General features: G+C 47.4%; 1 protein-coding gene across 15 annotated transcripts in view; it reads right to left on the bottom strand.

Annotated features, from left to right (window-relative positions):
- Nucleotides 1-26,899, bottom strand: part of MICAL2 (microtubule associated monooxygenase, calponin and LIM domain containing 2) — a 223,832-nt gene that overhangs the window by 44,759 nt on the left and 152,174 nt on the right. For 11 of the 15 annotated variants that reach the window (XM_073216210.1, XM_073216209.1, XM_037026311.2 and 8 more), the window contains 5 exons: nucleotides 19,671-19,854; nucleotides 18,213-18,394; nucleotides 13,427-13,501; nucleotides 8,956-9,107; nucleotides 6,444-7,800 (listed from right to left, as the gene is read on the bottom strand). In XM_073216210.1, coding sequence (XP_073072311.1) covers nucleotides 6,444-7,800; nucleotides 8,956-9,107; nucleotides 13,427-13,501; nucleotides 18,213-18,394; nucleotides 19,671-19,854 — 1,950 coding nt within the window. The remainder of the gene's footprint in view (nucleotides 1-6,443; nucleotides 7,801-8,955; nucleotides 9,108-13,426; nucleotides 13,502-18,212; nucleotides 18,395-19,670; nucleotides 19,855-26,899) is intronic. The other 4 variants (XM_073216211.1, XM_073216212.1, XM_073216208.1 and 1 more) reach the window with 3 other exon arrangements.

The following is a 26,899-nucleotide window of genomic DNA, read 5'->3' as shown; positions in this document are numbered from 1 at the left end:
AAAACAAAAGGTGGGTTCAGTTCATGCTGGACTCTCTTCCCTACTGTAATGTATACTGCTAATTAAAATCTGTCCTTACCACTTCAAATGGCTTTGTTTATCTTTGACAATATCCAACAGAAACAATGTGTAAAGTATGTGTGCTCAAAGCTGCATTATTCACAATAAAAATACTGGAAAACACAATGTAAGTGCCCAGCATCAGAATGCATAAATCAATTGTGGCGTATCATACAACGGAATAAAATGTAGCAATGGAAAAGAATGAACCCTGCTGCACCCAGCAGTATGGAGAAATACCCCCTCCAATGTTTAACAAAGAAGCCAGGCATGAAAGTGTGCATACTTGCTTTAGTTTTCTATTGTTGTGGAAGCAATGAACACAAATTTAGCAGCTACAGTAACACCCACTTATTATCTCACAGTTGTATAGGTCAGAAGTGCAGTCATGGTTCAACCGGGTCCTGTGCTCAGCATCTCACAAGGTGTCTGCTGTGCTGGGGTCTCATCTGCAGCTCAGAGTTCTCTTCCAGCTTTTTTAGGTTCTTGGCAGAACTCAGTTCCTAGCGGTTGTAGGATACAGGGCCCATTTTCTCTCTGGTTATCAGCTGGAGGCTGATCTTAGCTCCTAGAGGCCTTGTGTCAGGCCCTCAAACATATGACAGTTTACTTCTTCAAAGCTAGCAGGACATGTATTTCTCATACTTTGAATTTCAGGAAGCCCAGTCCTTAAGGGCTCACCCAATTACATTAGCCTACCCAGGATAATCTTTCGATTAACTCAAAGCCAATTAATTTGGAGCTTAACTGCATTTGAGAAATCCTCTAACCTCATCACAGGAGTGAGATTCGTCATATTCACATGCTCACCATACCCCACACAGGGCAGGCACAAGCAGGGGCAGGAAGGGCGGGGCCCTCCTAGAATCTGCCCACCACAATACTGAATGATTCACTTTTTACAGTCAAAAAATTGCAAACCTGATCAAGATGATAGAAGTCAGATGGTAAGCACTTTCGTTGGGCAAAATGTATTTGAGAGGAGGCAGGAGGGAAGCTTCTGAGTGCTGCTGATGTTCCATATCTTGAACTCAGAGGTGATTACACAAGTGTGTACTTTGCCCAAATTCATCAGCTGCGTACTTAATATTTATGTACTTTACTGCATGCATTTTATACTGCAGTAAAAACTTTTATACAAAAATTAGAAGGAGAGGTGCCCAGGGCACCTTGCTTAATTATACACAAGAATAATAATTAGCATCAAAACTGTTTGTATAAATTGGCACAAATAAGTGCTTGAAATTAGTTTATAACCATAAGTAAGTTAAAGACTCTGAGAAGTTTATATATACCATGAAGTTACCTGGTAAGTTGTGCTGTAAAAAGAAGAAAAATTTCAACTGGCTCTTATTCAAGTGATATAAATTCAATGTATTTCTATTTGAATACATTCTGAAGGTTTCTTCCTTTCAATACGAATACTGGTTGAAAGTGTGCACCCACAAGCTAAATGGGAGGCAGCAGCATGTATCTCTGTGTGTGTGCGTGTGTGTGTGTGTGTGTGTGTGTGTGTGTGTGTGTGTGTGTTGTGGGCCAGGCAGAGGCAGGGAAATAAAATAAAATTAAGGGGCCTAATCCAATCGTAGGTAAAATCTTTATATTTTTAGGATACTGACTCAAGAATACCTGAGAGAAACACAAAGCTCTGTGAGATGGGCCCAGGCATATTTCCAGACACGGTCAGCCTTAACGTAATTCCATTCCCTACATGCTCATTCTGTTCCATGCCAAGAAAGTCATACCATTTCCTAATGAATATAAATGAATGCAGTTCTCCATGGTAAGTAAATCAGGAAAACACATTTACCCCAACTTATTGTAATCAGAACATATAGAAATCATACACAATAAAAATACTGGAAAACACAATGTAAGTGCCCAGCATCAGAATGCATAAATCAATTGTGGCGGAATTGCCAGGCATGCCAGGCATGACATGAATGAATTAAAGGCCAATCTTACCTATGAATCTGATGTAAAAATCTTAAATAAATATTAGCAAACAGAACAGAAAAGTATATTAAAATAACAAGACATCATGACCAAGTGGTATTTGCTTCAGCAATATAAGGATGGTTCAATATCAGAGACTATTACAGAATTCATAATATTAAACTATGGAGAAAAAATTCATATAGTCATCTCAAAAGATGCCGAAATGACATTTGATAAAATTTAACACCCATTCATAATTTAAAATACTTTGAATAAAACAGGAGTAGACGGCTATTTTCTTAAAATGATTAAATATATCTGGGTTAACCCAGAAGCCAGGAACATGCTTATATGGGAAAACATTCTCATCAATGAGATACATTCTCATTAAGTTAGGCATGTAATAAGGAAAGCATTATTACTACTTTCATTTTATATTGTTCTAGAAATTCTGGAAACAAAGAAACTACGGAAACAAAATAAACATATACAACTTAAAAACAAGAGATAAAATTGATCATTATTTGCAGACGTTATGATTGTATATTTTGGGAGGACCCTGGAGAAGCCAATGAAAACATTTACAGGCAAAGAGAATTCAGTAAAATGGATGGGTGCACAGTTACTACAGAGAAATCAATACACTACATATACATAAGCAATATCAGGAAGATAAAATGGAAGAGATTTTATTTACAAGAGCCACCAAAACTAACAAATCTGGTAAAAAACTTAAGAAATATGTAAGATCTATATGATACAAAGTTTAGAATATTCTGGAGGGTCTCTTACACATAGAATGAACAAATGGAAAGGTAAATCACACGATGATAAATTCTTGTCAAGTTATTTGTAAACTGGATACTCACAGGATTTTTTTTACATAGACAAGCTGATGCTAAGTTCATATAGAATATCAAACAAGCAAGAAGAGCCAGGAAATTTTTAACAGATCAATAATGGAATACTCTTCCTATCTAATAGTAAAATATGTAAATTTAAAAAACAGTAACATTTTAAAGTAAAATAATTAAAACAATATGGTACTGATATGTAACAGATAACTCAATAGAATATGATATAGTATGGATATCAGTTCATACAGGTGATATATAATAAAGATGTCATCTCATGTAAGAGAGAAGATGGATCATTTGCTAAATAATTTTAGCATAAGTAGGGAGACAGCTTAAAGAAAAGCTCACATTTTTTTATTACAAATGATAATTTCTTGATATAAATACTTAAATTTAAACCACAACAAAAAAAGGACTGAAAGAAACTGTAAGAAAATTTCTTCTATAAACTTGGAAGAAGCTTTTCCTGAACTATTATATAAAGCACTGAAGCCATAAAATAAAAAACTGCTTATAACTACTATATAAAAATAAAATTATATGACAAAACCCACCATAAACAAAGTTAAACACAAACAAGAAACTGGAAAAAATATTTGTGAGACACATCACAAAAAAGGGCTAAATTTCTCTTTTAATTAAGAGTCCCTATATACCAAGTAAAACCCACCAACCCCACAGAAAACTGAATAAAGGACAAAAACAATAGTTCACAGAAGAGGAAATACAAATGGTTCTTTAACATATGACAAGATACTTGATCACCTGTCAGATTAGTAAAGATAAAAATAAATAATAAGTTGGGTAATACACTGGTTAGAGCAAATGTAGAAACAACTTTGCTGTCCTTTGAAGAAGGACAATGTTGCAGTATCTATTAAAATTCCAGTTTATATGCCTCTGTCCCAACATTTCCACTTTGTGGAATTTATCCTACAGATAAAAATCACGCCTAAACTCCCAGTTAGTTATTGTAGAACTGCTTGCAATACCAAAAGATTTGAAATAAACTTTCCATCATAGGGGTCTGGCTACATAAATTATGGTACATCTAAACAATGGACTACTGTGCAGCTATAAAACAAAGGAGAAAGCTCTTTATGTGCTAATACAGAATGATTTCCAAAATAAAATTCAAAGTACAATGAAGAGTGTATACAATATGCTAGCATATTACCTTTGTGTAAAAAAGAAAGAATATAATATGCACATTTGTTCTTGTATGCATAAATTCTGTCTGGAAGAATGCCTAAGAAACTGATAATAATATCTGTCATTAGGGATATGGTCTGGATGGCTTAGGGACAGGGAAGGGAGAGAGCACTAATCATTGGGCCTTTTATACCCTTTTACTTGAAACCATGTAAATGTATAATCTATATATATAAAAGAACACTTTAAAGTTTACCATGTGATATAAAGGGTAAAGTTACACTCTAGCCTGCCTGTGTTTATCCTGAGCTTGGCTGAAAATAGTCTCTTGTTAAGGTTAAAAAAGAAAAAGCAAAGGTGAGCAACAATAGGGGTAGTAGTATCAGTTTAAAGCAATCAAACAAATATCAGCAACAGAAAAGAAATCACGTGAGTGTCTCACTAAATTGTCTCTAAGAATATTTCCCAAAACTCTGGTGAGGAGAAAAGGGAGTGGGAGAATAGATGTCATTTTTTTTTGATAGTTCCATATTGTTGGAGTATTCTGAATTCTTTGATGTATTAATTTTACAATTTAAAAAATTATGATCCATGGCCAACAGGCACATGAAAAGATGCTCCACATCTGCTAATCATCAGAGAAATGCAAATTAAAACCACAATGAGATATCACCTCATACCAGTAAGGATGGCCACCATCCAAAAGACAAAACAAATGTTGGCGAGGTTGTGGAGAAAGGGGAACCCTCCTACACTGCTGGTGGGAATATAAATTAGTTCAACCATTTGGAAAGCAGTATGGAGGTTCCTCAAAAAACTCAGAATAGAAACACCATTTGACCCAGGAATTCCACTCCTACGAATTTACCCTAAGAATGCAGGAGCTCAGTTTGAAAAAGACATATGCACCCCTATGTTTATCGCAGCACTATTTACAATAGCCAAGATATGGAAGCAACCTAAGTGTCCATCAGTAGATGAATGGATAAAGAAGATGTGGCACATATACACAATGGAATATTATTCAGCCATAAGAAGAAAACAAATCCTACCATTTGCAACAACATGGATGGAACTAGAGGGTATTTTGCTCAGTGAAATAAGCCAGGTGGAGAAAGACAAGTATCAAATGATTTCACTCATCTGTGGAGTACAAAGAACAAAGAAAATACTAAAGGAACAAAACAGCAGCACAATCACAGAACCCAAGAATGGACTAACAGTTACCAAAGGGAAAGGGACTGGGGAGGATGGGTGGGAAGGGAGGGACAAGGGGGAAAAAGGAGCATTACGATTAGCACACATAATGTAGCGGGGGGGCATGGGGAAGACAGTATAGCACAGAGAAGACAAGTAGGGATTCTATAGTATCTTACTACACTGATAGACAGTGACTGTAATGAGGTATATGGTGGGGACTTGATAATGGGGGGAATTTAGTAACCACAATGTTGCTCATGTAAGTGTATATTAATGATACCAAAAAAAATTTTTCTTTTGCACTTAAATACATAAAATAATAAAATTAAACTTGGAAAAAAAATTATGATCACATTTAAATATAAAAAGCCTGAGGTTCAATTGGCAACCAGATATATATAAATGTGTTCAAGCTAGTAATAAAAAAATACAAGTTTAATACTTTTTTACAGTAAGATAGCAACATTGAAAAAATATAATACAGGTGATGTGTGTTAAAAAAAATTCTCTCATATATTAGCAGTGGAAAATGGGTACCTTTAGCTTGTTTTAATTGAAATTTACAACATGTAGTTGTAAGAATTAACACAAAGAGATTCTATGTCTCCTTTACTCATACTGTTAAAAAATAATTTGTCAGTATAAATTAGGAAACTTAAAAATATTCACATCTTTAATGCAGTAATCCCATTTCTTGGAACCTATCCTAAAAAAATTATTCAAAGGAAAGAAAAATCTATCTGCATAAAAACATTCAATACCATATATAATATAGAAATATATTCATAAATGTAATTTATATATGTATATATATCTATAAGTTAAACAATAAAAAAACAGTTCATTCAATGATAACATCTCCACTAGATATAATATTCTACAGCCATTAAATCACAGTTATGCAGACTATGTGGTAACTGGCACAATACCTGTAGTACAATGTTGATTTTGAAAAGATCCAAAGTTGTTTGCACAACTTTGTAAAAAAAAATGCTCACATATGGGCAATGAGCAGGAAGGTGGCAAATTATGGTTGTCTCTTTCAAAACCTTCTATAACAGAATTTTAAATTTAATTTTTTCATATTTTTTCAAAATTGTCAAAGTCAAGTTTTCGTACTTTTCTCAGAACTTAATCTGAGAAGCAAAACAAAGTGAAAGATATGTTTATTAATCTAATAGGGAAAATGAACTGCCCCACCTGAACTGTACATTTTGGTAGGAAAGACCCACTTACTCATGTCTCGCTCAGAAGGAGGATGGATCCTCTGCCCCAGGCAGGTGAGACTGAGAGGCTGCACCAGCTTCTCTAGGGCCTGGACATTGTCCACAGGCAGACCCTTCCCCTCAGGGGTGCTGACAAGATCCTGGAGATCTTTTTTTTGTCTAGATTCTTGTAGGAAACTCTCAAAAGACTTGTCTTTGAGTCTCAGGGAAGAAAAGACTGAGATTCTTCTTTTGGGAACCCAAGAAGTATCCGAGGTCTCTTGCAAACTCACTTTCTCAAGGAGTGTGGGAACATCTTCAATCTTGTGGCGGGGAGGGGACACAAGGGCAGGAAACATCTTGGATGGCCGGTTGGGCAAACTATGGGTGCGGAAGGCAGGGTCAGGAGGGCTAAGGTCTGAAGGCTGGGAGGCCCTGGCAGTCTGGGGGCCCAGGGAGAAGACGACTGAGGCCTTGCTCGCCATGTCTTTCCCTGGGGACCTCGGGTCCCAGTCTTTGTTGGAACTGGGTTTCCCAAGGCCGCAAAAGCGAGTGCAAGCTTGTGGCTGGCAGGTGGGCAGAGGCTTTGAATCTGGCTTGGCCCAGGCTTTCTTCCCGCCTGGGGAGGTGGGGAGGAGGGGTTCTAGGGACCTTCGGATGGCGTTTGCTATAAGACGCAGTGGGGACTTGGGCGGGGACTTGGGTGGAGCCATGCTTCGCTCCTCTGGAGCCTGTTCAGCCGCGGTTCCTGTCTTCTCCTGAGCCCTACTCTGGGCTGGCACCAGCTCCTTCACGGACCAAGGGAGCAACAGAGGGCGTACTGGTTTCAGCACATGGCCTCTTCTACCATTCTCAGCACTTTTTGGGGGAAGTTGCACCCCAGCTTCCAGGCGTAAACTCTCAGGGTTGGAATCCTTCCAATTCAGCAACCAGGTCTTCTGCTCCTGTGTGAGGACTACCTTCTTTAAGCCTGACTTCTTCCCCTCTGCCCACTCTGACCCAGCCTCCTCTGCCCTCCTGGGCCTGGGACTCCCCTCTCCTGGGTCCCCTCCAGCCCTGGGAGACAGTGCTTGGTCTGGCAAGCACCCGTCCTTCCTTCCCCTGGGGCGTGGGCCTCTGTGGATGCTTCTGTTGTCTGCAAGAGGAGACTCTGCTTCCTGACCCCCATCAGAAGCCACCTCTGCAGGGCTGAGTGGCTCAGGGCTGGCAAGGCCATCCTCACTGGGGCTCACGAGGCAGTATTCTGCCTGCTCCAGCACCTGGCTCTGAGGCAGGAACAGAGGGATTTCCTTGGGTGCTCCTTGGGCTCGGGCTCGCCTCAGAAAGATGGGAGTGGCAGGGCTGAAACGGCCCCTGGAGACCTGGGAGGGCAGGTTGTGGGCTGTCACCTAGAGGGAATGAGCAAAACACAGCAGCTATTTAGAAACCCCCAGCATGTATTCATATGGGGAAGGCAAATCTCAGTCCAGAGCCCCTCCCTCCTCTCTCTAGATCTTGGACCCAAAGTCAAAAAGAATTCTGCCTAGGATGATTTCAAAGGGCTGCTCTTCATCCTAAGTGGCTGCCTTGGAATCTGCCTGGAGTCCCTGTATCAACACTGATCAAAGGCTTTTCTGGGTCTTGGATTAGCTGGGTAGGAGGCCAGACAGGAAAGCAAAAGCACTGATAAATCCCAGGGCCAGTGAGGTACGGCTGGCTTGGCCTCTGTAGTGGCAACAGATATCCTGTGGCTGACTGGCCACAGTGCCTTCTAAGGGGAACATTCCATCTAGAGGTCTGTTCCTTCAACCAATAAACCAGAGCTTCTTGCTGGGAGACTATTAAGTAAGAAGAGAAGTTACCTTTCTGGTGTGGGGGCAGAAGGATGGCCTTTAGGACCTTTCAATGACCCTTCTAAACCTGACTCATTGCCTCACACCACTGAGAAAGTATCCATTTCTAGCATGTAGGAATTTGGCCATTGGCAAAGGAAGGACATGGGTAAACTCCAGAAGGAGTGGCTGCGCCCTGGCAAGAGCTCTGGTGCCCAAGAGGCAGGCCATGGGACAGGAGTTTAACAAGGGCATGCACCTTTTTTGCCTTCCCAGATCCCAGAAAGTGGGCTAGCAGGTAGTAGCGGCTTGATAAGCTCAGATTGAAGGAAGGAGTCCAACCCCTCATATCTCAGCTATGTCATTTTCTATTCATGGGAAATGCAGCTTTCAAGGTTCTCAGGTGCTACCAAAGGCACCCTCACTTCTGGGTCTGCCCGCCTTCAGCTGCAAGGTCCTCAAGGACAGAGCATATGTCCTGGCAGCTCTGCACCCCACAGTCCTGCCCAGAAAGTTTGCTAAGTGCAGGGCTGTGCCCTCGAGGCTGGCTGAGAAAGAGCAGGACCAGTAAGGGAGGCCCAGGTAGACTCTTAACAGAGCATTTCTTTGGCCCTGGCTTTGCACTTGGGGTAACCTAACAGTGGTAGGAATCCAGAATTGAGTGTGGAAGTAGACTGGAGCATATGCAGCTCACTTTCCTAACAATTGCACAGGGCCTCAAGGGGTACTTACCTGGGGCTGAGAGGAACCATCCCAAGCATTCCCCGGGACACTAGCTGAAGAAGATGACAGGGAAGATGAAGGAGATGATGAGGAAGGACAAAGAGGAGAAGGTTCCTTTGGAGGCGACATAGTTCTTTTGTTACTCACTGGCATCAAATCTACTGTGGGAAGAACACACTGTCCATTACAGGGCTGTCATTACCTTATTTTTTCATGAAAAGAAGAGGTTTTAAATGAAGCTCCAACTCTATAGAGTCAGAAGGAGGAAGATAATCAGAGACTGATTCAGAGGCCCTAGTGCCCACAGCTTGGGACTTAGAGGAAGGGGCGTAGGACTGGCAGGCTCCTGAGGTGCGGGGGTGAAAAGTCTGAGAGCCACTGTGTCTCACTCGTGAGAATGTTCCTGAGAAGTGGGATGGCGAGTCTCCAGGGTGTTTCTTGGAAAGGCACATGTACCTCTAAAGTTACTCTGAAAGCCATCGTGTTTGGGGGCTGGGGCTGTGTTAAATCACTTAGTCAATAAACCATCTGAGGCCTCTGCCCACATGAAGGTGGGCCATTAGCTGTGGGCACAGACAGGACAGGCAGGCACTGCTAATAAACGGGCTCAGATGAGATTGACGGAGGTCATAATGAGTATCAAATCACCAGAAGCATATGGAGTGGGGTCTGTGCCAAGCCCCTGTTGGTCCGGGAACAAACGAGATGCAGTGTACACGCTCAGAGCAACATGAGAAAGGAGTGTGCCCAGGGCCTGGAGGGCGAGCCTAATTCTGAACTGTGGGAGCTGAAATCAATTAGTTGAGTTTCAGTAGAATTCTGACAGGTGTAGCCTGTAAGAGCAGTCTCATTCTCAATCTCTCTCATGAGAGAATGCACACACACACGTGCATCCACACAACTCCTAGTAACCTTAAGCCTGAAATCTCAAGCGTTTATTTCCATGTTGGACCATTTCAGTAATCTGTTTTCAGCGAGATTCAGAAAATGCCATGCTACCTTTCAGAGTTGTTCACTCCGTGCCCTCCCAGCCTAGGAAGGCTGCTCCCCAGAGACATCTCAGGACCAGAGTCTCTACCTACCCACTCTTGTCAGACTCCCTGCTTCTGCCCACTCAGTTGGCCCATTCCAATTTACCTCCAAGGTATCCAGCCTTCAGATTTTAGCTCACTTCCTAAATCAACATATGCCCCCATCCTCGGTTTCCCCAAAGCTTTGAAGGAGAGGCTCCTGCTCTGGGACCCACCCAGACCAAGCCAAACCCCAGCCCCACCCCGAGAAGAGTTTCTTCAAGACCCGTGTGTGCAAAGGGGAATGCTGCAGGGTTTTTTCTTTCATTATTCTGCCCTGCTTTCCTCATATACAAATGCAAACCCGGGAGAGCCCATGTCCCAGACCCGGGCTCTGAAAAGACAACCACCACACGCATGCAGTCAGCAAGCTCCCAAAGCGAAGCCATCCTGAACGCTTCCCAGGGAAAGGTGACTGGGGAGCAATCTGAGGGTGGCAGGAAGAAGCTGCCAGAAGCTGACGTGGGGGAGGCGGCTGGCCCGCCTGTCACCCAAACCCCCATCCAGCCCACAATTAGATGGTTCGAACCTAAAAAGGAAAAAGCTGTGAGTCAGTTGTTGCTTTGCTTCCTGTCCTCAGCTTGCCAAATTCCTGCCAGATTCCTTGTCCTCCTCTTCCTTGCCCCCTCATTCTCCTCTGCCCCCTTCTGAGTCAAGCTCCTGAACAGTCCCAACGTCCCCACAGCTCCACAGACTGCCTTTGTGTTCCCCCAAGGAGCTCTCTGGAAAGCTCCTGACACGGAGCCAGGGGCACCTTCAGAGCCAAGACCAACAGGAGAGCTTTGGGGTGCACAAGGCCGTGACCCGAACCGATTCCCCTTCCTCTCCTCTCTAGTCCCACTCCCTCCCCAGCTAATTCCCACACATGTTCTTCACACGCCATTTTCAGGAGAACTTGGTGAAGGCTTGAGGAGAGGGCGAAACGGAACACCCGTAGTGTCCCTGGGTTCCCTAAGAGGAGGGCAAAAGGGAGCCTGGAGACCCACATCCTTCACATCCACTCCCGCACCTGCTCCCTGACACTGAGCAAGATAGATACTTAACCCCTCAGTTTCCTAAGGGAAGTTTGTCCTGCTCCATGGGAAGTCTGAGGGATAAAATGAGATAAAGAGGTGCCAGTCAGGGCGCAAAGGAAATGCTACATGCCAGCTAAATATTAGTTCCCTTCCATTCCCTTCCCCCAGGCACACAAAGGTGTCCAGTAAAGACACTGCTGAATTGCTGACCTGTTCCAGGGGCTGCATACCCACCCTGGCCAGGATTTCTTTACCCATGGACCCAGGAACCCATCATTCACCAACTGTGCTGGCCCTTTCTTCTTTTCCTTGAAACCTTGGCACGGTCCAGCCAGGGCTTCCCTGCCCTCTCCAGGGGCCTCAGTCGTAGTGCTGCTGGCCCTTCGGTCTTTATGCAAAGGGGGCTTTGGGCAGACCAGGACCTGGATTACAGCCTCCCTGCCCACTCTGACTCAGCTGCCTCTTCTCTGGCCCTCTGGCAATGGTGGCCTTTCCCCTTGATCCAAAAGATCATTCTGGTGAATATGGTCAGTTTGGAGCAGGTGATAAGGGCAGCTGCACAGCCCCCAGTGTTCTCCCACCTGGGACTAGAACCAGACCCAGACTTGATGGGGCAGCGAGTGCACAGAGATGGTGCACCAAGTGCTGCTCCTGCTACAGGATCAGTCTTGCCCACTGGGGCTTCTTCTTGGGAAAAATGAAGATGGCCACACAGATGGATCTGGGGATTTTTCACAAAGACTGGGGCTCCAGGATGCAGCTTCCCGCAGTTTGGAGCTGAGGCAACACGCAAACCTTCCCAAAGTCTCGGAGTGCCCTCTAGGGGCGGCAGCCTGCACAGGCTGAACCCATTTGCTTCAATTGTTCCTGCACTCGAGTCCAGCCTGCTTCTGGTTCATTCGTTTGTTCATTCATTCATTCACTCATTCACTCATCAAGGACTGGGTGCTTCTTCTGGGCCAGGCCCAGGCTAGGTGGTAAGTCCATAGAAATGATTTGAACTCAAGACCTGTTCTCAAACCAGCTTTTAAATGCACTTGAGAATCAACACCTGATAATCCTAGGATAACTAGGCACAGTTGAGGTTCCCAGCCCCACCCCAGAAACCATGCCTCCAGTTAGCAGCCCCCTCTCTTCTGTGCCTCCTCCAGCATCCTCAATCCTGCTGTGATGGGCCCCCACCAGACCTCCTGCTCTCACCTCAGACTGGGAACTTGTGGAGGCACAGCTGAGCCCCTTGCACTGGGGATACTCAGTAAAGTTGGCTGGAAGCATTGAGTGGAATCTGCACCCAGACAGACCCACCCAGAGAAGCAGAGTTCCTGAGACTTGGGGAGAGGCTGGGCAGGAGAGTTAATGAGGTGATGTGTAGAAAGGCCTGGCCCAGGCCTTCGGTAAATGTTAACTCCCTCCTTCCCCTTCTTCTCACTGCCTGGGACTGCAAGGTGATTCAAGAGTCATTATAGGCTGTCCTCAGGTGAAGTGGCCTGCCCAGGTGTGCAGCCCTCAGCCTTCTCCAGAGGCATCATTGTCCCAACCTGACCCGAGTGAGGGGGGGTGCTTAAATATGGGGGTGCTGCCAGGAGAATGACTCACTGGTCAGGAGTCAGCATTGACTCAGAAAGAGGGAGTCAACTAAACCGGCGTTCTGTTCCAACTGCAACAATGGTTTATTTAGAAACCCTTGTCTAACTAACCCAATGCTTTCCTGGGTCCACCTCTCCTAAAGCGAGGTCCAGGGAGGGAATGTGGGGGCAGCGATGGACTTGGAATCGGATGAGTCCCTGTCCCTACCTCAGGATCAGGGAGGGAATCCCTGTTCTGTAACTTTTGCAGCTCCAGCAACACTGCCAACCTTGGGATGCTGTGCAACTGTGCACGTGGTCACTGCGCCCCCTAGTGGGAGCCTGCTGCCCTGGCGTCGGCAGCAGCCCTAGTTCTCACCCAGCTCTGCTCCTGGGAGTGGGGCTTCCTTTACTGGTGTGTGAGAGTGGGGGTGGGGTGGGGGCGGGGGTATGGGAGTGGGGCAGGAGGTCATCAGGCTGATGTCTTTCGCCCAACTCCAGTGGACAGAGTCAAAACGTATAGAGCCTCAGTTTCTTCATCTGTGTTTCTAAAAACTTGGAGCCAGATTGCTGAGGCCCTTTCCAGGTACAGAGCTCCAAGGCTCCATGATTCCACAGTAGGGGGCTGGGGGGGAAGGGCGGGTCCCAAATGCTTTGGAAAATGCTTCCCCTAGTCAGCAGCAGAAACAGTCAACCTTACATTTCTTTCCTTGCCCCTCATATCCAGGCGGCCAGGTCAGAGAGGACATGCAAGGAATGAGAACAGCTGCCCCTGAGAATTAACCAGAAAACACTGCCCACTCCCACCCCCACAGAGCTCATGACTCACTCGACTGGAATTTTCTTCTCCAGCTCTGGTATTTGCTGGGAGTTGGAGACTGGGAGCCATTGGCCCGTTGCAGAGCTGTGGTAGAAAAAAGGAAGGGGCAGGGAAGAAGAATCTGTTAAATGTGCAGAATAAATAGGGAATTTTCTTCTGTTTACCAAAATAAATACATTTTCACTGGTTTAACAAAAGTTAATAGACTAATGATCATAATCGACTGAGCCCCTTTCTTTCCTGAGACTACACCTCCCTGCCCCTACAACACACATCTCTGACTTTCCTTTCCTCCTTCATTAAATCTTTATTGAAATCCTACTAAGGGGACAGGTACTGCTCCCTTTAAGATGCCTCAAATTATCCATCAGTCTAACTTACCCATTATTAATAAGCATATGCCTGCATGTATGTATATACACACACATGTGTATATACATGCCTATACATGCATGTATGCACACACACTTGTTTTTAGCAGAGTAGTTCTTCAAAATTGAAGCCTCACATCAATATCCCATACATGTAATAGGTAAACCAGAACTGCTCTCATTGAAGTTTGGAAGCTATAGAAAGCTCTATGCTCTCTGATCTTTCCCCTCAGAGTCCCCCAAAACCTTTGGGAACTGTGAATTGTAGACTGAAGACCCAGTCCCCAGCTGAGCCTTGAGACTTAGCTGAGCAAAATGAACATCACATGCAGAAGAAAGTGGGTCTTGGCCATGTAGGGCATGAGGGTGGGCAGTGGAATGCAAATGTACCCCATGCCCACACTGGGCCCTCAGATTCAGCCTCAGGCTCCATGTCCCTGTGGTGGTTCCATCATAGCCCAGAGAAAGGAAGGGAGTAATGCATGCCTGAATGCTCACACGGAGGACATGAGGAGGTGTGGGAGGAAAGAAGCCCACAGGGGTGATGTAGGTGTGGGAGAATGGGGGAGGGAAGGCTTGAATGTGGTCCTCAGAAGCCAAGCAGCCCTCTGTCTCTCTGTAGAAAGTCCCGGGTTCCACCCCTGTGGGTGCTCAGAGCTGGATGCCAGCTCGTACCAGCCAGGCTATGGAGTGCAGCTGTCAGCCCCACTTAAGGGCTTCCTTTCCTCAGGACAAGATCCTTTGGCTACTTGGACCCTTGGGACCACTCCCTCCCTTACCCCTTTTAGGGACGCTCTGAGCATACTCTGTCTGGTAGGTGCCCAGCCCCACAGGCCTGCTGTCATAGCCAAGTCCCTGGGTTTCACGGGGAGCCTGTCTGAATGGTGCAGGGCACAGTCTCCCCATCTCCCAATTACAGGATGAACCGACAGTTTAGGGCCATTTTCTCTCACCAAGTACAGGCTGGGGTTTTCCGGCTGAATGTTCTGCACAAGGAGCAAGCAGGCCTCAAGCACAACTACAACCTCATCACCTAATGGAGAAATTGCTCAAGAAACATGGAAGGTTGTTTAAAGCTCTTATTGCTTCCCCTCTGCTTTTAATTTTGTGAGATGGAACATACTAGAAATAGCTAACATTCATGGGAGATTTTCCCTCATTGGTGTTTATAGGGCACACAGGCACACATTTTTACCCCAATAGGAACAGTAGGGTGGGTAATAATGATTTGATCTAGTAATTTTGAACAGCATAAAACAAGTCTGGTTCTTTTTAGTTTATATTTGATTTATATTTATTTTAAGGGAGCATTTTTGGATATCTTAGTGTATGACCCACTGCAGAAGGAGTAAGAGGCTAAGTATTTTGCTATATGGTATTGATATGATTTTATTGTTACAAACTAGTACTGCCCTCCCTAGTCAATGGACCATCCTGCTATCAAATTATTGCCAGGAAAAAAGGATCAATACCAGTTTTTTAAACCAGAATAATTGAAGGGCAGATTGCCCTCCTCACTCTGATTGGTTTATATCCAGGAACCCAGTGCACTAGCCTGATTCTTTCAGTTGCTCAGACATGTGTTTTACAACTAATTCATCCAGGCACGCCCCCTTGGTACTGCTCTTCTACAGTTTCCAAAGTATAGGACATGGCCTTTCTGCACGGAAGCAGATGGAGCGCTTATATGAAACGCAGATACTTGGCCCCATTCTCGACCCACTGAATCTGAGTCTCTGAACCTAGAAATCTGTCTTTCAAGCAAGATTTTTAAGAACTACGGAACTAGGTGTTTCAGGGGAATATTACTGTTTCCTATTCAGAAATATGTAATATATAATATATAATAATGTTATATACAGTAAAATATACATAACATAAAAATGACTATTTCAACCATTTTTCAGTGTAGAGCGCAATGGCATTAAGTACATTTATAGTTTCACCACTGTCAGTACCATCCATCTCCAGAACCTTTTCCTTAACCCAAACTGAAACTCTGTACCCATTAATGGATCACTCCCCATTCTCCCCACCCCTGGGCAACCACTCTTCTGCTTTCTGTCTCTATGACTTTGATTATTCTAGGCACCTTATAGAAGTAGAATCATATAATATTTGTCCTTTTGTGTTTGGCTTATTTCATTGAGCATAAAGACTTCAAGGTTCATCCATGTTATAGTGTGTATCATAATTTCATTCCTTATTAAGGCTGAATAACATTCTGTCGTGTGAATATAGCACAATTTGTTTATGCATTCACCTGCTGATGGACCTTTGGACTGTTGCTCCTTTTGATGATTGTGAACAATGCTGTGAACAGGAGTGTACAAACCAGAAGTCTTTTTAAAGCAATTCCTGGTCTTGTCCAGCACTCTCAGCTCAGCTCTGAATCATTTATCCAGGTAAAAATTATGATTAGTGAAGCACCATAACATGATGTCAACCCTGAGTTACAGTGATGGACTCACCATAACCAGCAACACAAAACATACAGCTTAGATTCTGCCAGACATTTTAACCTTATAATATGGTCCGCCTAGCAAGGATCAAAACCTTGATGGAGGAAAACGGAATCAATAGAAGATTATTGGAAAGCCAGGGGGGTCTATCCACTTCTGTGTCTACTCTGTATTTATTCTGGAATTAAGCTGGACTGTCAGAAATGAAATGCTTTGGCCACACTGCCTTGTTCTCTTGACCCAACCCTATCCCCTGGGAGAACTGCTCTTGCTGAGTCATGTTTTGTTGTCACGCTCTCACCTGCCAGCAAGGGATGCTGCCTTAAAAAGCCTCAGGAAAAATGGCTGTATTTTCTGCACAGTCATTGTTAAAGACATGATCTAATAGACCTCTCGATATCATCTACTTGACAAGAGCTAGAAATTTTCTATAGAGTGAAGCATTAGGAAAAGTGGTACCAGATCCAAAACCTGCTAGAAACCAATATACTTTTTGTTGGTGAACAATGACAATAATAATTGTCTGTGTTCCTTTTTTAACTCTGGCTGCCAGAAAACTCAGAATCAAATTTATGATTCCTCTGGAGCAAGTGTTTAGGATTATGGTGTGCCTCTCTGGGGGTCTATACCTTCTGAAGTGGTTTGTTAACTCTGATCTGAGGCTTTATCTTTACGTTTCATACATACACACACACATACACACAATTTCGTTTTATGTTTTTCTTATAAGTTGGCTAAAATGGCCAGGCAATTAAGGAGAGAGGAGAAATGGAAGGAAGGGTTAAAACGTAGGCAAGCTTTGTATCCATAAATGAGAAGGCTAGTGACCAGGGAGACGGAGGGCCCTGCCTAGACCAAGCAGTAAGCAGACAGGGGCAGACCAGCCATCTGTTCACCGCATGTGCTAAGCATTTCTGTACGGCAGTACAAATAGCACTTAGCAAACTGATTTTATGACAATTTGTCCTTTTTGAAAAAAGGCTCACATGGGAGGGTAGATTCAGAGTCTCCAGGATTCAGGCGCCAGCCCTAGTCTTCAAGGAAACCATTCACTTGGGAGAACAGTCCCAGGTTCCGGCGGAAATTCTACCCTCAACCACCAGAGGGAAGTGCAGGACAAGTTGAGCCCCGGCTCTCCCCAGGCAGCCTAGGCTTTTGGTCCTGATGGTGGCAGGTTCCCGTTAGCCTGGTTCTTCCCACCAGGAGGTCACAAGTTGCTGCTGACTGAATCAAAACACTCAACTCAGGGTCACTTTATTAAGACAAGCTGGGCTACTAAAGACGACTGCTTAGGGAGTGAAGGCACCCAGCAGAGGGCCACGCTGCTCACTAGCTGTGAGACCTTAGAAAACTCTGTCCGTTTGCTTTTCTGTCAAATGGGCTTCATGGAACTCACAGACTTGTCTTAGGGATGAAAGGGGCCATGTATGGTAAAAGCCCTGGCTATTACAAGTACTCAGGAAAAGTGAATTTATTACTGTGTAGGTACAGTTTTGGCACATTCCACAAGCCCTTGGCAATGGTCCTGTGCAGTTCCCAGGTGGCCCAGGGAAACAGCTGCCCAGGGCTGCCCATGCTCCAACAGCAGCTGAGCCCACCTCCCTTCCCTGTGGGCTGTGGAATGCCAGAGGGGCCCCAGGGGAGATATTCATAGAGAAGACTGCTACAGGCAAGAGGGTCCTTGGGCCCCCTTATCTCTGCCTGCCTGTGACACACAGCAGCTGGCCAGACCTCTCTGCCACCTTCCCACTTGAGATTCCAAAGCTTTTCATGGAGAAGGAGGCTGGGCCTGGGTCCAGTGCCCTAATCCCCACTTGTACTTCAGCCTCCAAAGGTCGTAGCCCCATGGCCTCTGAGCCGAAGGGCTCTCCCTACTGTTACCTGGTCCCTCTTGAGGAAAAACTGGCCAGAAATACTCTGCTCCCTCCCCATGTCTCCTGCTCAGGCAGGCTTTCTGCTCACCATGCACAGCTCTGGGTTTCTCCAGGCACTGTGGAGAGACCACCCCTGTCAGGGCTCCTCTGAGGGAGCTGTGTGGGGAGAGGGGCTTCAGTAGGCGCGGGGGTTCCGGCTGCCAGCGTCTCTCCTCACAGGGCCCTGCACTGTAGGGTTGGCGGCCACCGCCTTCTGACTCTGCATCAGAGCTGGGAGGAGGAAGAAGATGGTGGGTGAACGAGGAGCCCTGTGCCACCACTGCCCATCACTGTCCCCAGCAGACCCTGGGGCTCAGTGCCCAGTGCCCAGCCTCAGGCTTTGTTATAGGCTGAACCAGATCCCCCCAAATTCACACCAAGTCCTAACCTCTGGTATGTCAGAATGTGACTGCATTTAGACAGAGGGTCTTTAAGAGGTAATTAAGTTAAAATGAGACCATTAGGGTGGGCCTTAATCGTAACATGACTGCATCCGTAAAAAAAGAGGAAATTTGGACACAGGCACAGAAGGAAAAGCCATGTGAACATGAAGACAGCCGCCTAGCAGCTGAGGAGAGGGGCCTGGAACGGATCCTCCCTCACAGCCCTCAGGAGGGAGGAGCCCTGCTGACACCCAGCCGCCAGAACTGCGAGGAAATCGAGGAAATCGGTCTCTGTTGTCCAAGCCACCCAGTGGGTGGTACTGTGCGGCAACCTTAGCAAACAGAGGCAGGCGGGGATCTGAGCAGGAGAACCCAGCTGAAGAGTTTGTGTGAAGGCTGGGCCTCCCACCTCACCTGGCCCTAAGCCTGACTCCTAAGCTGTCTGGGGTAAAATGGGCTTTCATTAGGGAGCTGATCCTAAAACTCTGGGCATTTAAATACTGTTTACCTCCCATGGGACTGGATGGGGGGACAGAAAAGACTACCAGGTTGGGGTGGGGTTGGGAGGGTCAGTATTAACCTGGGCTTTAAATGCCTGGCAGGAACTCAGGTGGCAGAGAAGCGGAAGTGGGCTGTCCTAGGCAGTGGGGACAGTGCCCTCTCCCCCACCGGGGGGTGGGGGGCAGGGGAGCGCACACAACCTGCAGGCAGTGACATCTTAGTGAATAGATATGTTTACTCTCCAACAGTCCAGCCCGCCTCTTTCCCCAGGGTCCTGCTGCACCCACATTGTGCTCCCCCTGGGGCCGTGGGTGGCCCCAGGGGCTGGGTGTGCACTGTGAGCACTACCAACGGCAGGTCTCCCTGGAGATGGGGATATAAGGACGCAGATTTCTGGATGTGAGTTGAGTACCTCTTTAGCCAAGAGTCCCACATGTGGGTGGTTATAAAGGCCACATGCAGAAGAGCAGCAAGGCAGAGCAGCTGCTTGAGTCTCTGGCTCCAACTCAGCCAGAAGAGAGGACCACCTCTGGACAGCCCAGTCAGATGCACAGGTGTGTCTGCCTTTGCTACTTCCGCTAGCTTGAGTGGGGCGGGGGGACCCTGTGGCAGCCTGGGCATACCTGCTGTCACTGCTGGTGACCAAGACACACACGGCTGTCACATCCTGCCCCACCACGTCCTCCCCAGGGCTGATCCTCACTGAGGTCCACTCGGAGGGCAAGGAAGGGGTGGCTCCACATTCCACATCACCGGGATCTGGTTCTGGGACACTCTTGGGTTTCTTGGGGGAGGTCGGCTCATCTGCTGAGAAAGAGAAGAGGGTCTAGAGAGATGGTGGAATGAATGGGGGAGTGCCCCTCGGCAGGGCACTGCTCCTCCAGCGGCAGGGGGCAGGCTGTTGCAGGGAAGGGCAGCAGGCCTCGGGTCTACTCCCACACTCCAACACTGACCTTCTGGCCCTCTGTGCCGCTGTAGGATTCCCACCACAGAGCCCACCAGGCACCCCAGCATTTAGAGCACAGCTCTCATGTGTGGGGAACAAACTCACATGTCATTCCATTTAATTCCAAAGGAGGGTCCTGAATGTTCAGAGGGCCCACCCCAGGCCCACCATCCTCTAAACGGCTGTTGTCACAATTGCAATTGTCCAACATGCTGATAAACCCAGTGGTAACTGCTCAGTTCTCATCTTGCCACATCAGCGGCATGTGACCCAGCTGCTCACTCCTTCCTTCTAGAAACAGCTCTCCTCCCAGCCTCCAGGACACCACCGCAGGGCCCTCTCCTCCTCAGGACTGGCTCCTCTCTGTTGCCTTCTCTGGTTCCGCCTTTTCCCCCAGACTTGATAACGCTGGAAGGCCTCAGGGCTCAGTCTTTGAACCTCTTCTCATCTATACTCACAGCCTTGATGATCTCAGCCACTCTCCCGGCTTTAAATAACCCAGGACAACATGACTCTCACATTTAATAGCTCCATTCTGGACATTTCCCCTAAGGCTAGATAGACTTCTCTACACCACTGCTAACTGGCATTCCACGTGGATGTTTAGTGGACACAGCAAACTTGTGTCCAAATGGAACTCCTCACCTTTGTCTCTCCCCAACCCTGGGCACCCACAGCCTCTCCCATTGTGGTGAAGGGCAACTTTGACCCTCCAGTTGTGCAAGCTAAAGCTAAGCAGACCTGAGTGGGTCCCGCCCTGTCCTGAACAAGATCCTCCCCGTTCCACCTACCCCTGATGCCAGTTGGCAGAACACACCCCCAAACCCTCCTGGTTAAGATGTCAAAAGCCCAACAGGGCTCCCAGGCCACTAACTTGGGTTGGCCCCTGCATACTAAGACCCAAAAGGTGGCCCAGAATTACCTCAAGATTCATTATACACTAACTGTAATGAATTTACATTGCAGCATTGCCTCTCCGACCTTGGGTTTCCAGTAGGTACTTACGGCAGGCGGCTGTGCCCTGAGGTTATATAACCTGAAAGTGTCAATCAATATGTCAATTAAATGACATAGGACATGGGAGGGACTTACCATCATTTTAAAAGTCACTCCTAACCCTAATAACCCGGCTACTGCTGGTTTCCAGACTGCCTGCTCTCAGAGGTACTTATGCTTTGCTTAATACACTCCTGCTGTTTAAAACTGTCCTAAGTCTGTCTCTGGATTGACTTGTTTCCTTCAAGAAGACAAAAATCAGGGAAATACAATACTTTCTGCTGGTAACAGTGGCATCTGTGACTTCTCTGTTTTCGTTCTTCACCCAAGCTACCAGCATATCCTGCTGGCTCTCCCTTCAGAATGTGTCAGGAATCCAGGCACCTGTCACCACCTCTTCTGCTACCACCCTGGCCCCAGCCACCATCAGCTCTTGCCTGGATTATATAAACAGCCTCTACTGGTCTCCCAGCTCTCCCTCTTGCCATGCCCCACCCCTCAGTCTATTCTCAGCATAGCTGCCCAAAGGACTCCATTAAAATATAAATCAGATCACTCACTATCCTCCCACTACTGTCTCCACGCTGACCATGTGACCGCCTGGCAGTCCCTCCAGCACTCAGCAGGCCCCATCTCAGCCCCTTGCGCCTCTGCCTCTCTTGCCTCCTCCTAGGAGCGCTTTCCCCACAGAGCTTCGTACTGGGTTCGCTCTCTCCCTGCCTTCAAGCCTTTGGTCAAATGTTGCCTTCTCAGTGGCCTACCCTGAACATCCTATTTAAATTGCAAATTATGTCCCCCAGTGCTCTCCATTTCCCTTTATTTTATACATATGCATCTTACCTTCTAATAAACTATACAATCTTCTCATTTATTTTATCACCTTTCTCCCATGATCAGAATGTAAGCAGTGATTTTTGTCTATTTTTGTTTCTTGCTAAGAATTGTGCCTAGTAAAGAGTAGATGCTCAATAAATACATGTTGGATAAGACAACCAATGAACAAAACAAGCAAACTGAGCCCCATCTCCATCTTGGCCACTAACCAGCTGGGGACTCCTTCTTTGGTCACAGCGGGGCAGGTGTTCTTTCTCCTTTCTAAGGCTGACAGCTTACTCAGTTCCCTACCCTGGCCCAGTCCAAGGGCCATTATCTCCTCTTCCTGTGTCAGTAATTTCTTTGTCTATTAGGTCTCTTCCATCAGTATTTGCCTATGTTGAAGCCTTTCCTGGTTTAAGAAAATGGTTTTAATCCCAATTCCTACCCTTGGCCCCTAGCCAACCCTTCTTCCCCCTTTGCAGCCAATCTGCTTGGAAGAGTTTGCCACACTCATGTTCTCCATTTCATTATCTCCCATCACTCCTTCCTCAATCCCCTATGATCTTGCCTATGCCTCCTCTACTCTCAAACTGCCCCCAGCAAAATGCCCAGGGCTTTGGGGTCCTCGTGCAGCCCTTCCTCCCTCACCCCTCCCTGCTCCTGGGACATGTTCTCTCCCTGCATCTCTGACTGATCCATCTCAGCCAGCCAGTATTCTACCCAACCCCTAAGTGCTGAGTTCTTCACACTTCCATCTGGGCCCTCTCCCCTTTTCACCCCACGCTTTTTGGGAGATGTTATCTACTTCCTATCTATATTTGCCATCTGTGAAGATGCTCAAGAAATTTGTATTTTTATGTGAAATACTTCATGCTTTAAAATACTGTACTGGTCAAACAAAACATTTCTATAGGCAGATGCAGCCAATGGGGGAGTTTGCAATCCCTGGTGCAGTCATCTGCCTGTTTGGTTATACAAATATGGATATTCTATACTGGTGTGGCGGTGGACGGGAGGCATATAGGGAGTAGATGTTATAACTGGATGCTTAGCTGTGTAATAGTAGCAGTGATAATAACAGCAGTGGCTTACTTTTATTGAGCACTTTTACTGAGAATTGTTTAACATACACTGAGTGTATTAAACCTCAAACAACCTTCTAAGAAAAGTATTATTTCCCCAATTTTGCTGCTGAGAAAACAGGTGCACAGAGAGCTTAAGACACTGGCACACAGCCATATATTTCATCAGAGGATGTAGATCAGTCTGTATGTTATAAGTAGAACAGAACCATGAATGGATGCCAGGGTGTGTGGCCTTTATTCTGGGAGTTTGGGCTGGAATCTGTCCCCAGTTCTTCGCTCCCTCCCTACAGAGTTGTGCTTTGTCCTATAACCCTACAGTCCTTCCCACTGGTGGAAGTGGGGTATGCTTTCCTACCCAACTGACATGAGGCTTGGCTGGGAAACTTGTTTTGACCAATGAAAATTAGGGGATGTGACATGAGCAGTGACCTTAAGTGGTCTTGCTGTTTGGCTAGTGCACTGAAACTTTTGCTAGTTTGCCATGAGAAGAACTTGACCCAGATGGTGACTGCCCCTCCAGCCTAGGTCCGTGATTGTGGGTACATGGAACAGATCAGCAGCCAACCTATGGCCTGGAGCCTGGCCTGACCAATCCCACAGGAGCCCCAGTGATGCTTGGACCTGAGGCCTGAAGCAAAGCCACCCAGCAAACCATGGACCCCAAAACCTGAAAAGCAGATGCTGCAAGCCACTGAAATTGGGAGGCTTATTACTTGGAATTACCCAACTCTATACCTGGCTTATATCTGAGTACAGGTGTGTATACCTGTAGACTGAATGCACAAATACCTATATAGTCAACAGATGCTACTTCATCCTCCTCTGATCCAGGCCTGGGCTGGGGACTTGGAGATGAATCAGCCATGCTCTGCCTTCAAGTACCTCTTTCTGTGCCGCAGGAGAGATACAGCATGTTCACAGATGTCTGTGTGATAAGGTAGGCCACCTAAGAGTGAGGCCGAGGTGAGGTGGAAGGGGAGGGAGATCTGAGTTCCAGGCAATACACACTGTTGGGCAAAGGCACCACTTCAATGGGGCTTGGGGCTGGGTAGGATTTGAACAGAGAAGGGAAAGGTCAGTGGATGGGCCTCTGTGAGCACAAGCAAGGTGGGAAAGCACTGCCAGCTGCGTGGGGCCAGAGAAGAAGTCCAGTGGATGGAGGGCAGGGGCACTTATACAGAACCAGTGGAAAATGGCTGCACTGACATCATAGCAGAAAGGGCTTTGAATGACAAGGTGAAGAGAGGATTTCAGTCCATGAGCAACCACTGGCGAGTTGGAGGCTGGGGACTGGCATTATCCAGTTTGCCTCATAGAAAGATTGCTGTGGCTGCCGAGTGGGAGACCCACTGGGGGAACCGAGGAGAGGGAAGGGGGCCAGGGGGAAGGCAGCTGGGACCACCCCAAGCAGACCTCATGGCGGAGTACGGGCACCGGAGAAGGGAAGAGTGAGGGAGTCGGCAGCAGCCAGGCAGAACGGGGTGGAGGTGAGCTGTGCCAGGCTGTGGTGGCACCAGGTCCGTGGCCCCTTCACCTCAGAGACCAGCCCAAACCTACAAGGAGCACCCCAGGGGCCTGCTTTTCTCCTCCCTCCTCCCACGGAGTTTTTACTTTGCCATCAGGGCTGAGGGATGGGACAGGGTAAGGGCTCAGGCTGGCTCCCTGGGCTTCTGGACGGGTGGGGCCCTGGCTGACTGATGATTCCTCAGGACGCAAGGTCAGGGCCAGATCTCTCATAGGGGAGCTCAGATGTCAGTGGGGTGGGGCCGGGGGCATGCTGGGGCATGGAGACTTTGTGGAAAGAAGCTCATCCTTTCTCTGGTCACCACCTTGCTCAGGGAAAGAGCCCCAAAGGAGAACACCCTGCTCCTTCTGCCCCTGAAGGGTGGGCCACAGGCTACAGCAGGGTCTCTGGGGCTCAGTGCTGCCCCAGGATGAAGTTTCTCCACTCAAGCTCCTCCTTCCAGACACCTCTCTTCACTCCCCTGAGGACTCCTGCCCCCCGATGCGGACCAGGTGTGGTAGCAGTAGTGGCGCTAGTACTAGTAATGGCAGTGACCTAAAGGCGATAGGAGAGGCAGGACCAGCGCCTTAGCGAGTGTCCATGAGCCTGTTCAGCAGTTGGTTCATCACCTCTAGTATCCGACATCCTGAAAGGATGGTATGGTCACACTCGCAGCATGCATGGAAGAATACAGAGTCCGGAGAACAACTCAGCCAGAGCCACCCAGTGAGCAGGCTGGATCAGCTGCCACTGGGGCACAGAACAGCCTTTCTGTGCCCCAGCCAGTGCCTGGCCAGCCCCAGGGGAGGGACTGGGGTGCACTCACCTGTGCACCCCCAGGCCCAGCTGCTCTCTGTCCTGGACTTTGCCTGAAGCCATCTGTGCTCACGGGCGACTCCAGGACTCCAGTGGCATGGGAGGCTGCCAGGGGAGGAAGGGCATGGGGGCGGCAAGAGCGATCCAGCACCTCCCAGGGCAGCTGCCCCTGCCCTCCTGGAGGGAAGCAGGTCTGCTCGGAGCTGGTTATCTCAGTCTCTTCTTGGCGCTCTGGCCAGACCCCTGCTCTGGTGAAAGATGAGACTCCAGGGGAAGAGCCAGGCAGTATTCAGGGATACGTCTAGGTTCACACAGCACCCCCAGCAGCTGAGTCCTGAAGCCCTCTCCTGACCACAACAAAGCAATACATTCTCCTAGGTATTGGCATTAAGCCCCTTTTATAGATGACGAAACTGGAATTCAGGAGCATGATCTCCCTTGTCCAAGGTCACACAGCTCCTAACTGCCAGAGACTGTTCTGGCTCTGGCAGTGAAAAAAGTCCCTTGCTGTATTGCCTACTTTTCTGTCCAAAGGCAAAGGTTTAAAAAAAGCGAGGAAACTGAGTTTATCAGGATCCAGTCAGGAAAACAGAACCCAAGACAGAGAATTCAACAGGAAAGTTAATATAGGAAACTAATAATGATGGTATTGGATAAGCTGAAAAGCTAAATGGAAATCATGCAGCAACCCAGAGACAAACAATGGCAGGAAGCCACTGGCAAGAGGGACAATGGGAGTCCAGAGGCCAAGGCCAACTGTTAGGAGTGGGTACCACCGAGAAGACGGAGCCACTGTCTGCAGTCCAGAGAGATGGAAGGAATACCCATTGCCTTCCTCTGTCCCACAGTATATCCCAATGGTCAAACCTAACAGGAAACCAGTTGCAAAGGAGCCTGGGAAATCTACCTCAGGTAAAGGGAACACAACTCTGTAATACAGAGCAGAGCAGGGGAAGGGCAGGGAGAGCATCTGAGAGCAAACAGGCAAATGTCCAGGACACTAAGCATAAAGAACTCTCCCCACCCTCTTGGAAGGTGGAATGTGACAACTGAGGGAACACTGACAAGCCCCCAGTGGGATGGGGAGGGTCCTGGGAAGGCTCCTGTGTCAGGCATTCCCTCCACCTACACCCAGGGGTTGGCCCAATTGGGGGGATGTTTATCTATGCCAGTACCAAGGCCTTTTGCAATGCAGGTCCCTTTAAAAGATAAGGGTACAGATGCCTAAAGATAGCAGAGCTGCCATCTGGGGGCTCCTGAGAGTGACGCCGCAGGGTGTAATACCAGGAAAGCCAGTTTCCAGGGGTCTTCACTGGGTGAGGGAATTGACAGGCAGCCCTGGGCCTCGGAGCCATCCTCTACTATAGGGTGTGGCCACCCGGCCCAGCCACACTCTTTTCAGGCATCCCCAGGCTGGGCGCATGGGCCTGCCTGTGTGCAGATGTGTGGATGCACAGGCCCCTCTCAGCTGCCCTGAACCAGGGCTGATGGCCTTACTTGCAGGACCCTGCCTGGCCCCAGCAGTAGCCTCAGGGCAGAGACCAACTCCTACTAAGAGCCAACCAGAGGGGGCACTCAGCCTTGCCCAGTGTGGGCCCCTCCCTCGAGTCTCAGCAGAATCCTCTGCCTGGACAAAGGCCACACAGCAGGGAAACGCCAGTTGCTGACAGGCCCACAACCTGGCATGAG

The sequence above is a fragment of the Manis javanica genome, chromosome 11 (assembly GCF_040802235.1).
Source record: "Manis javanica isolate MJ-LG chromosome 11, MJ_LKY, whole genome shotgun sequence".
Taxonomy (NCBI): Eukaryota; Metazoa; Chordata; class Mammalia; order Pholidota; family Manidae; genus Manis; species Manis javanica.
Note: the sequence above shows the minus strand (reverse complement) of the source record. Positions and strands in the feature narration are given on the sequence as shown.